This window comes from Rhinopithecus bieti, unplaced genomic scaffold (assembly GCF_001698545.2).
Source record: "Rhinopithecus bieti isolate Rb0 unplaced genomic scaffold, ASM169854v2 scaffold_40655, whole genome shotgun sequence".
In the NCBI taxonomy this organism is placed as follows: Eukaryota; Metazoa; Chordata; class Mammalia; order Primates; family Cercopithecidae; genus Rhinopithecus; species Rhinopithecus bieti.
Genome location: NW_016816823.1, coordinates 346,186 through 358,506, shown reverse-complemented (window position 1 = coordinate 358,506; position 12,321 = coordinate 346,186). Strand labels below are relative to the sequence as shown.

At 43.1% G+C, this 12,321-nt stretch overlaps 1 protein-coding gene across 2 annotated transcripts in view; it reads left to right on the top strand.

The window, feature by feature from the left end:
* Positions 1-2,973: 2,973 nt before the first annotated feature.
* The window catches only part of ATP6V1H (ATPase H+ transporting V1 subunit H), a 121,514-nt gene continuing 112,166 nt past the window's right edge, over positions 2,974-12,321 (top strand). The window contains exons 1-2 of one of the 2 annotated variants that reach the window (XM_017855291.1): positions 2,974-3,490; positions 4,791-4,938. In XM_017855291.1, the coding sequence (XP_017710780.1) occupies positions 4,826-4,938 (113 nt within the window). In that variant the 5' untranslated portion in view covers positions 2,974-3,490; positions 4,791-4,825. The remainder of the gene's footprint in view (positions 3,491-4,790; positions 4,939-12,321) is intronic. The other variant, XM_017855292.1, reaches the window with a different exon arrangement.

The window sequence follows — 12,321 nt, the reverse complement described above, 5'->3', positions numbered from 1 at the left end:
AGCTTGCATTGTAACCTGATCTTAGAAGTGACATCCCTTTACTTTTGCCATTTTCTGGTCCTTATAGAAACATCAGTAGATCTAGCCCACACTCAAGAAGAGAGGATTCCACAAGGATATGAGTCACTGGGAGGTGGGGATCATTAAAAGCCATTTCAGAAGCTGTCTACCACATGGACCATATTTTTAAAATGTCAAATTGTGGGAGGTTGTCCTTATGGGGCCAATGGTGCAATGCAATGAAATTAACTTACCTGGAAAATCTGAAGCTTGGTTGCCATGAGTATTCAGGACACTGGTATGGAGTGTAAGTAAAAACCTGCATGTTTGATGATAGATGTACTTCAGCAATACCAAAGCAATCAGAAGCTGTTAGGGCAGTTGGTGAGAGCACTTTGTGAAGAGGTCATGACGTCACTACTCAGTGTTACCATTAGGCCAAACTAGGCCAGCTTCTTTCAAATGCCTGTTGTTCCCAAGGGGACTGTGTGAAAGAATGGAAAAACCATTCTTCCATTAAACTAATAATTTATTCAGTCACCTATAAAAACTTCTCAAAGTCCTTGTGTAACTGAAGGTAGGCTGGTAGCATAATCTTCACTTGGGGGTGGTAAGTTTTCATGACAAATATTTTAGAATAGGATTTTCTTTGACTAGAACTCTTCTATTTCTGTGGGAAAATATAAGTTCAATTCATACTTGGAAAGAAAAGATTGGAAATAATGGTGTTTATAGCATTCCATATATTTCAGACTGAAGAAATTCCTTTGAAATGTCATACATTGTCTACCTTCTGATGACTTCTAAGTGGTAGATCTTCTCCAAACATATAATTGTATTCCAGTGAAAAATTAAACATTAACTTAATAAATATATTATTGTTTTCTCCTGTCCATATAGATTTATCTAACTTCCCTTTATGTCATTTTTGAATAACAAATCTGAAGCTCAATTTTAAAGAAATTACAAAGTAGCTCAAAGGTTATCTTTCTTATGTCATAATACAGCAGTCCTCAACCCTTTTGGTAGCAGGGGCCAGTTTCAAGGAAGACAATTTTTCCACAGGCAGGGTGGGAGGTGATACAGCTGGTTTCAGAATGACACTGTTCCATCTCAGCTCATCAGGTATTAGATTCTCATACGGAGTGTGCAACCTAGATCCCTTACAATGCGCAGTTCACAATAGGGTTCATGCTCCTATGAGAATCTAATACTGCTGCTGATCTGACAGGAGACTTGCCCGCCGCTCACCTCCTGCTGTGCAGCTGGGTTCCTAACAGGCCATGGACCCCACCAGTCTGTGGCCTAGGGGCTGGGGACCCCTGGTATGATATATAATTAGGTAACTGAGATCACTGCTATGGTCCGAATGTTTGTGTCTTCCCAAAATTCCTATGTTGAAATCTTAACTCCCAAGTGATGGGACCTTTGGGAAATGATCAGGTCATGAGGGTGGAGCTGTCATGAATGAAATTGATGTCCTTATGAAAGAGACCCCAGAGAGTTCTCTCACCTTCTCTCCACCAAGTGAAGCTACAATGAGAAGTTAGCAGTCTGCAACCTGGGACAATCCTCACCAGAACCTCACCATGCTAGCACCCCAATTCTGAACTTTCAGCCTCCAGAATTGTGAGAAAATGAATTTCTGTTGTTTATAAGCCACCCAGTCTACAGTACTTTGTTACAGGAGCCTGAATGGACCAAGAAAAATCTCCAATAGAAGTGTTACAGAAATAATGTTAAGAGAGATAATGCCTGGAGTACCCGCCTCTTCTCTTCTCCCTACTCCAGGCAAATTGCCTGGTAATGTTGTGACGCTCGGAGAATGCCAGCCCAGGTGACCTGTGAAGCAGTCCCCTCTGCTCACTGCACTGTTCCTAATTTTGTTCCATATCTTTGTGCCTCCCAGAAAAGAGAGCCTCCTGAAATCTGACGAGACTCGCTGCATCACGCCTGTCTGTGGCTGCCGTGATACAGAAAGAAAATGCGAAGATCAGGCCTCATTGCCAGCTTTGTTCAGTTACACAGAAAACATGCTGTTTCAGCTTTTGGGAGTTCATTAGTACACGATCGGTTTCTTTTTCTCTTTTATGAAAGCTTCCCCCCTCAGATTTGCTTTCAAAACAACACTCAGACTTTCACTTCTGGCTAAGACGGAAGGACTGACCTAGTACAATCTTTGATACTGTTATTATATATTTTTATTCATAATCAATGCATGACTTTGATTAGTCTGACTTTAATTTTACTAGTAAAAATGTGTTGGTTATAAATCCTTTTCAATCAATTTTTTTTTTTTTTTTTTGAGATGGAGTTTTGTCTTATCTGCCCAGGTTGGAGTGCAATGGCGTGATCTCGGCCCACTGCAACCTCTGCCTCCTGGGTTCAAGCGATTCTCCTACCTCAGCCTCCCAAGTAGCTGGGATTACAGGCATGCGCCACCACACCCGGCTAATTTTTTGTATTTTTAGTAGAGATGGGGTTTCACCATGTTGGTCAGCTGGTCTCGCTTCAGCCTCCCAAAGTGCTGGGATCACAGGCATGAGCCACCGCACCCAGCCCCTTTCAATGTTTTTTAAGGAAAACATGCTATCATATACACCTCACCTCCAGGGCAGTACATTCTTACTTTAAGGCAAAGGTAGTTGGTGAGGCCTGGACTAGGGAAAAATTTGGGCTCCAGATGGGACTGCTGGATAAAATACCGGACGTCCTGTAAATGTGAATTTTAGATATACAACGAATAACTTTTTAGTATAAAAGTAAATACTGCAATGGAATTTATTATTTGCTAAATGTGCAACCCTAGGTTAAGTGAGCTTTTCTGCCCCAGTTTTCTATTTAAAATCAGAAAAAGAAAGCCTGCTTCATGGAGCTGTTAAATCCAAATGGAAATTAATTTGAAAGCGCGAAATCAAACTTTTCAAAAGAATGACGGTTAAAATAAGAGAGTTTTGGCCTCTGCTAGCTGCTTCCGGACGGAAGTCCTCGGCCTCCGCTAGGCGAGGCGCTGGGTCCGGGGTCGGCGGGTCTTAGCGTGCCCGCCACGCTCGCCGCCTCCCACCTGCCCAGGCTGTCTGTGGCCCGAGCCTTGCGTCCCTCCCGGACCCAAGTCACGGACTACCGCGCTCCAGTTGCCCCCAGCGAACAAGCATCGCTGCAGCGCCAGCCCCTCCTTCGGCTGCTTTGGACTCTCCCAACTTCCGCCTTCCGCAGCAGTCACGTGCCTCCGATCACGTGACCGGCGCCTCTGTCATTCTACTGCGGCCGCGCCGGCTTCCTTCTACCTGTGCGGTCCTCAACCTCTCCCTGGTGCGGGAATCGCTTCACTTTCGCTCCGGTGTCTCCCGCCGCTGCTCAGACCTCCGGACCTGACAGGAGACGCCAACTTGGCTCTGACTCGGCGCCTCAGCCCGGCTGTGGCTCCGGCGCCCCTGACCACCCTTCGTGACAGCTTTGGGTGCATTGTGGGGTCCCGAGAATTCGCGAGGTAAGGACTCCGTCGGTTGTTTGGTCTCAGGCTCCAGACCAGGTCAGGCGACTCTTGCAGTTTCTCCAGCTTGCCTGGTGCGTGCTGGTTTCTCGCCGCTTGGTCCTCTCCTTCGGCCCCCGGTTGCCAGATTGCTTTTCTTCCAGGCCTCAACCAGGTTTATTAAACGAAATTCTGGAGCCTTTTTCGCAGAGGGAAGAAACGTGAGCGGCGGACCGGAGAGTGGAGGGGGAGGGGTAAAAATTATACCTTCTCCAGGACTGGGCCACGGCCCTGGCTCGCTGGGTGTGCAAGTAGTTCAGGGGCTTAGGTAATTGTCCAGAGACACCTTGAGCTACCCCAGGACGGGCTGCTGGGCCTGAGCCTCCTTGGCTGCAGAGTTCTAGCCTGACCCGGTTGAAGCCTGTTTTTTCCTGGGCCCTGTGGTTCCGCACTGCCCAGGGTTGTTTATGCAGCAAATCTTCAGATACAGAGATTAAGTTCCAAATTGATTAAGATCATTGGGAACCCGGAATAGAATTTTGGATTTTAACTTCTTTGTGGCCATGGCCATGAATTTATATTTTGCAGGTGGCAACCTATATTTTGCGTTGTGTTAAAATCAGTCGTTTGTATCTGGAAGTTTAGGAGTGAGAATTACATATAATTTGATTACTGTAGGTTCTTGCGTCCGGCCAGACCTCCATTGTTGGCTTACCTAAATTGTAATAGGTATTTGTTCTAAAAATTTCTCTCAGAATTTTGATTTTGTAAATACTATGAATTTTATTTGAAAAGGAAAACACTGTCTTCTAAGAAGTTACGTTCCCACTTTGTGTATTTTAATTTGAGAAATTTTCGAAAGAATTCAGAATTTTTAATGTGCCACTTCAAAATGATGCTTAGTAAATGTTTATAAGGTAACTAGCCTTATCTGTACTATTCATATTTTTATTGTTTCTCTATGAGAAAAGTTAACCACAATTGTATAAATTTACAGCTTTTCCCATATTTATACCTATTCTATTTAATCATGATTTCTGATTTCAGTATATTAAGTGATTACTTTAAATATCTTACTGCAGTGTTAGTGCCAATAATGAAAAATTTTTTCTAGAAAAGCAAAAGCCTAAAGAACGCCTTCATGGAGCAGTGGACAAGATTTGAAATATAATGATACTTTCAGACTTAGGACATTTAATATTTTGAGTTAAATGCCTGGGGAGATTAAAGTGATCATGATATTCATAGTCACAATAATAATAGTTGTAAGAAAAAGAAACACCTAGTATTCTGATTTTACCTTGCATCTAAATTGAAGATTTGTTGAAAGACATTCAAGATTACGAAGTTTAGATGACCAAAATGGATATCAGAGGTGCTGTGGATGCTGCTGTCCCAACCAACATTATTGCTGCCAAGGCTGCAGAAGTTCGTGCAAACAAAGTGAACTGGCAATCCTATCTTCAGTAAGTACCAATTTGCTGTGAATCATGGACAGTCATATGCTTTTGTATCAGACTTTTTCATGGTCATGCTTCTATGAGAGAAATACCGGGAAAATACTGATAAATATGGAAGAAACACTTCCTCCTCAGAATAATTAGCTGTCTTGGGGAGTTAAGTGTAGTGGGATGGAAACAGCCTGGCGCCCTTGTGGGGAAGCAGAGCTGCTCATAGTGCTTTTGACCTTCCCTGGCTGCCTGGGAAAGTACTTTTTGAACGAGTGGGAAACATAGGAGGAATGTCCTTGGGCTATGGGGGGAGGAAGGAGATAAGGGGCAAAACCTGCTAGACTGGTCTTATATGCCCTGGCAATCAGCATGGGGGCAGGTGGCCTTGTTAGAGTGGTGTATACAACTAGTAAGAAGCATACATATTTGAGTTGAGAGACCTAGGTTTGAGTTTTGGTTCTTGCTATTAGTTTGGTGTTCTTAAGCAAATCACAACTCTGAGGCTCAATAAAGTAAAATGTGAAATGGGGAGACATACCCCACAGGCTTGTTGCTGAAATAATGTATTTAAAGTATTAGCACATTAGAATGCAAGCATTAGTATTGCTTGTTGAATACAGTATGTTGAATACAATAAGTTTTAGTTCCCCCTTCTTTCTTTCGTGTATTAATATTTAATGTGCTGGTGTTTCAGTAGTTTGTATTTATCTGTAAAGTGAGCATTCATGTATTCTTGATCATATTTTATTGACTTCATATTTATTTTGGTATATTTATAACTGAGTTACCAAGGAATTGAGTTCAGATTTGCATATGCATTTTGAAAAACAAATTGAGGAATCTGTAGTTTTATATTAGTGTTAATTTTATATTAGTATTAATAGTTTGTATTGTTGTAGGAGGGATATATAATGTACAAAAATGATCCTTTAATTTCTGTTAATTTAATCACTTATAACACATTTATTGATTACCTACCAAGTTTGAGGCATTTTTCCAGACTTTGAGGCTACAAAAGTTCTATATAGAGTACTATCCCTAGAGGAACTAAAGCTCTAGTAGGGAAGTCAGAGATATTAATGGATCATTTTAATTCAGTATTTTTTTTTTGTTTTTGAGATGGAGTCTCGCTCTGTTGCCCAGGCTGGAGTGCAATGGGGCGGTCTTGGCTCACTGCATCCTCCGCCTCCCAGATTCAAGTGATTCTCCTTCCTCAGTCTCCCGAGTAGCTGGGATTACGGGCACCAGACACCTCGCCTGCCTAATTGTTTTGTATTTTTAGTAGAGACGGGGTTTCACCATGTTGGCCAGGCTGGTCTCGAACTCCTGACCTCGTGATCTGCCCCACCTTGGTCTCCCAAAGTGCTGGGATGATAGGCGTTAGCCACCGCGCCCGGCCCTAATTCAGTATGTTAACTGCGGTAATAGAAAGATGCACAGGGACTGGCAAGTGCACATAAAAAAGACAACTAATTCTACCCCCTGGAAATTTTCCTGAAGGGACTGGTCCCTGAACTGAGTGTTTGAGGATGACGGGTATGTAGCCATGTGGCAAGTAGGAGCAGCCTTGGGAATAGAACAGATACTGTGAGCAAAGGCAGGGAAGCAAAAACAGCACACTGGGTGGGAGTCATACATGTTTTGGAGGCAAGCAATGCAGAGAGCTGAGGCTAGAGAGGCAGCCAGCGGCCGATCATGAAGGTGCTGTGTGTGGGTGTGTGGTTGGAAGGAGTTTGGACTTGATCCTGTCAGTCAGTGCTTTTCAAGCTGATTTTTAAGCTGTGAAACCCATGACTGATGTGAAGTCAGCATGTCAAACAGACGAAAATGATAGAATGCAGGTAGGAGTGTGTGTCCCAGAGCTCTCTTTTTGAGACAATTCACCATTTTCCAAGGAGCTGTAGGTGTTGGAAACCAATGAATCTTGTAGCTGGGAGTTAGAAGATCTTATCTGCCTCTTGATTGAATTGTTCTACCAGCAGCGTAAAGGGTGAGTTGAGTTTGTAGGTGATAAACCTAGAGGTAGAGAGAAGCTATAGCAGTAATTAAGGTATTGGAATAGACAGAATTGGATAGATTTGAGAGTCTTAGTGATTGATTTGATATGTGGGAGTGAAAGAGAAGTCTCGGATGACTTCTGGATTCCTACTTTAAGGAACTGGGTTATTGTGGGGCCACTGACTGAAGACAGGAGGAGGGGAGACTTGCTGATGTTTTCTCTGTTCATCACCGTCTGTGTAATTGTTTAAATTCCCTGTGAAATTAGGATTCTGAGCTCTGTTTCTTAATTTATTTAGTCCAGAGTGCATTTAGACTAGAGGACAGGGAGTTTTATGTTTATAAAGTCTGGATCTGTTTATAGCCTACATACATTGTTGATCATAAAGCACTGGTGGACTGGCCAGAGCTCCCCGTAACATTGGTGTTTGGAATGTTTTTAGTTACATGAAGTTTTTAAAATTGGTTTATTTCTGTTCTTCATTACCCATGGTCTATGACTTATGTTGTATTTTCCCGTTTTCCTATATATCCGTCTTTTGTTCTGTTGTCCATCTCACAAATTTCTTTTGTAAAACCCCTCCACTCTGTAGGTCTGTGGGCAAATGTTCACCAAATGGTAACTGTGGGCCTGTTGAGCCTGTTGACGTGTGGGCACTAGTGGGTGTGAAATGTGTCTCTCGTAAAAGAGCTTACAGATTGTTGGGGGCTGGAACCAACACAGGGAGAATCAGTGAATCTTCTATCACAGTCTATGCTGAGATAATAAGACCTGTGGAAGCATCCCCCAGTGTCGAGAGCCCAATATGCTTTTGTCTTTCACAAATTAACGTGTTATTATGAAAATACAATATTTGAAACGTGCATTTATATTTGATTAAGCTTTTTCTTAATAAATAGATGGTACATAAATGAATGGGTATGGCTGTGTTCTAGTCAAACTGGAATCTGGTAAAACTATACCTTGAGGATACAAGAATTATAAAATACTATCCTTGCTCATGAGTTTAGATCTCATGAGGAAACAGACTTTTACCACATTAAATAACAAATTGTGCTAAATGTTAAGACAGAGAAATATATAAAGTATATATATTTACAACAAAAGGAGATACACAACAAAAGTGGGAGCAAATAAATGCTGGGAGTATTAGGGGAGTTTTCTCAGAATGCATAAAGACAGTCACAGGAGGCCAGGCACAGTGGCTGACACCTGTAATCCCAGCCCTTTGGGGGGCCAAGGTGGGTGGATCATCTGAGGTCAGGAGTTTGAGACCAGCCTGGCCAACATAGTGAAACCTCGTCTCTACTAAAATACAAAAAAATTAGCCAGGTTTGGTGGCAGGTGCCTGTAATCCCAGCTGCTTGGGAGGCTGAGGCANAACTGGAATCTGGTAAAACTATACCTTGAGGATACAAGAATTATAAAATACTATCCTTGCTCATGAGTTTAGATCTCATGAGGAAACAGACTTTTACCACATTAAATAACAAATTGTGCTAAATGTTAAGACAGAGAAATATATAAAGTATATATATTTACAACAAAAGGAGATACACAACAAAAAGTGGGAGCAAATAAATGCTGGGAGTATTAGGGGAGTTTTCTCAGAATGCATAAAGACAGTCACAGGAGGCCAGGCACAGTGGCTGACACCTGTAATCCCAGCCCTTTGGGGGGCCAAGGTGGGTGGATCATCTGAGGTCAGGAGTTTGAGACCAGCCTGGCCAACATAGTGAAACCTCGTCTCTACTAAAAATACAAAAAAATTAGCCAGGTTTGGTGGCAGGTGCCTGTAATCCCAGCTGCTTGGGAGGCTGAGGCAGGAGAATCGCTTGAACCAGGAGGCGGAGGTTGCAGTGAGCTGAGGTCACACCACTGCACTCCAGCCTGGGCAACAGAGCAAGACTCTGACTCAAAAAAAAAAAAAAAAAAAAAAAAGACAGTAACAGGAGTTGTCCAGGCCGAGGAACAGCTGGAGTTATCCAGGAAGGGAGGTCCAGGCAGGGAGCTGAGGCCTGGGAAGACATGCAGTGCTTGGGAGCTTCAGTTCGTTCAGTGTGGCTCTCTCCAGGCTTCTTTATTTACCAGCTTTGGAGGCCAGAAACGTTGGGGCCATCCTTGTTTCTTCCCTTTTGCTCACAGTCCATGTCCAGCCCATCAATACATTCTTCCAGCTCTATGTCCAAAAGATGCCTCGAATCTGAGTGCACCCCTTTGTCTGTAGCTCCTGCCTTGGGCCTGTTGTGTTCCCCTCGCATGTGCTCTGTTGTTGTTGCCTGTTGCCTGCTGTCTCTCTCTGCTATCCTTGCTGCCTCAGTAGGAGCAATTCTTTACAGAACTGCAAGAGTGATTTCAAAAAATACAGGTCTGATCATGCCACCTCACTCACAGCTCTCTAGCTCCTGCCTTCTTGATCTTTCTCACATAGCAAACTTCAGCTCCTTGGACCTGTGTGTCTGTCTCTCCGGAAGTTCCACTCTTAGATTCTTTGGCCTCTTCACTCACTTCATTCGTGTGGCTGCATAGGCGATCTCACAAGCCCCCTACCTGAACTGGTTTTTTTTTTCATAGCATTTACAGCCTCAGCATTATAATGTGTGTGTGTGTGTTTTCAAGATTATTTGTTTTTGTATTTGCGTATGTTCTGTTTTCCTCACTGGAGTGCAGGCACAAAAGAAGGGGTCTCTAATTTATTGCTGTGTCAACTGTTCTTAAAGGTGCCTGGCACGTAGCAGGCTGCCAGTTAATATTAGTTGACTAAATTATGAATGGAGTATTGTGCTTATCAGGAATTGGTGGAGATGAGTATTTGGAAAAGGAAGTAACATGCTTGGTCACTAACATCCTATTTAACATTATTTTCATAGAAATACAGTGACATAGGTTTTTCTATCCTATTCTCTCTTTTTTTTTTTGAGATGGAGTTTCACTCTTGTCACCCAGGCTGGAGTGTAATGACGCGTTTTCGGCTAACTGCAACCTCCACCTCTCGGGTTCAAGTGATTCTCCTGCCTCAGCTTCCTGAGTAGCTGGCATTACAGGCACCTGCCACCACACCCGGCCAATTTTTGTATTTTTAGTAGAGACAGAGTTTCACCATGTTGGCCAGGCTGATCTCGAACTCCTGACCTTAGGTGATCCACCCGGCTCGGTCTCCCAAAGTGCTGGGATTACAGGCGTGAGCCACCATGCTGGCTTTTTATTCTCTTTTAAAGATGAATAGATAACTGTTCAGATAGGTTAAGTAACACGTGCATGATTATATAGGTGTTAATTAGTCAATTGATTTTAAATATTTTTACTGAATGCCTCTGCCTAAGTGCTAGGTAGAACTCACAGTCCAAAGGGAATAATATGACCCCATATATACTTGAGAAGGCCGCCTGGTAGTAGGTAAGAAGATGGTTTTGAAGAAGGTTGGATTGGAATCAGGGAACTCCACTGGTGGAAGGTTGTCCTAGTGCTGAGCTACTCCAGAGGCAGGGAAGCAGAGAGGAGAGTAGTTTTAAGGGGAAGATTATTAGATCTGGTGCCTGATTACCTGTGGGTCATTATAGAAGACACCAGAGCCCTGAACCTGCTGGATTATGGAAATGTCGAAGGAAGACCCAGAGAGAAAATAAATTAAACAAGGAAAGAAAAAGGTTAGTGAGTGGCTTGACAAATAGGAAACAGTTATTTAAATGGAAAAGAAACCTGCAAAATTATAAGGTTACCAAGTGTAACCTTCATGGTATACCTTCTTCATGGTAGAAAAACCACCACCTTTTGGCATGATTTTCTTCACAGGGGTTGTGACATCCCTTTACATATCAGCATAGCAAAATTTAGGGGTAAAATTGCTTTCATCTAGGGAGTTCAGAGTTATGGGTATGCTCAACATTTCATTTATTTTGGGGCCAGATCTAGACTGGATGACCTTGTTATCTTAGTCTGCACCCAGGGTGCAGAGTGCTTTTTTTTCCTGACTGGTATGTGAAGTGTTTAGCCAGAAGGGCAAGTGGGCAAAATGTCTGTTTTTGCTTCCAACTTCTAGCCTTTGGGATTAACAATCTCAGTTCTGTGCCTGTAGGGTCTGGAGTGCCTCTGCCATCTGTGGGAGGAGATGAGTGGGGACTGGGGAAGATCGTGCCAGAGTTCAGTGCAGGAGGTGGAGTGAGAAATGAAGAGAGCCTTTCATAGTAGCTGAGGCACAGGAGGCAGTGAAGATGAGTGACTTCAGTGGGATGCGAAGAATCTGGAAGCTAACGAAGAGAGTGTCAAGACGTAGTCATAGTATCACCTGCCTCAGAGAGATCTAGAAAGACAAAATTCTCCTTTGGGTTGGTAATTAAGAAATTGTTGAAAAAAATAAATGCTTGAGAATAGTTTAAAAATGTTAAAAAATGAGCATGTGTGAAAAAAAGTTACAGTGCTTAAAACAGTGTGAAACTGATACAAGAAGACAGAACAGTGAAGTACAAAGTCCAGAAGCAAATTTGAACTATACAAAACAATTTGACATATAGCAGTGGTGTGTACAAAACCCAGAAGGGACACTGATAGATTTTTGAATGTGTAATAATCAAGGTCTTCTTGGGAAGAGGGTGGGATTAAGGGTAGAAGTAGCAGGACGTATGCAAGTTCAGGTCCCTTCTCTTGGGGAGGGAACAGTTCTGAGTGCCTCACCTTACCAGGCTCTCCTGTGGGCTCAGGAAAAGCTATCCTGGGTTCTTTGCTTGAATCCTGGTGAGTTTTTTTGCTTCAGTGTCCTGTGCCCTCCTTGCTTTCCCTGGCCTCTCCTGGGGGCTCTTCTTTCATAAGTCACTTGTACGTGAATCTTCATCTCAGGGCTCAGCTCTGGGAGCCTGACCCAAGGCAGCTCTGGAAGTGGGCCATCCTTCTATAACTATGCTTTTTTTTTCTTTTTTTTTTTTTTTTTTTTTTTTATGAGACAGGCTCTCAAAAAATCACCCAAACTGGAGTGCAGTGACGTAATTTCAGCTCACTGCAACTTCTACTTTCTGGGCTCAAGTGATCCTCCTGCCTCAGCCTCCTGAGTAGCTGGGACTACAGGAGTGTGCCACCACACCCAACTTATTTTGTTATTTTATTTTTTGTAGAGATGAGGATCTCACTGTTTTGCCCAGGCTTGTCTTAAACTCCTGTGCTCAAGGGATCCCCCATCTTGGCCTCTCAAAGTGCTGGGATTACAGACATGAGCCACTGCACCCAGCCTAACTGTGCGTAGTGGGAACCTGCTTTACATTCAGCGTTTCTCCGAATGGGTTTTGTAGAACACCAGTCCCTCAAAATATTTGGGGTAAGGAGAGGAGGGACAGTTTTTTAAACTACTGAGTTAAAAACTATATTGGGGCTGGGTGCAGTGGCTCACACCTGCAATCCCAGCACTTTGG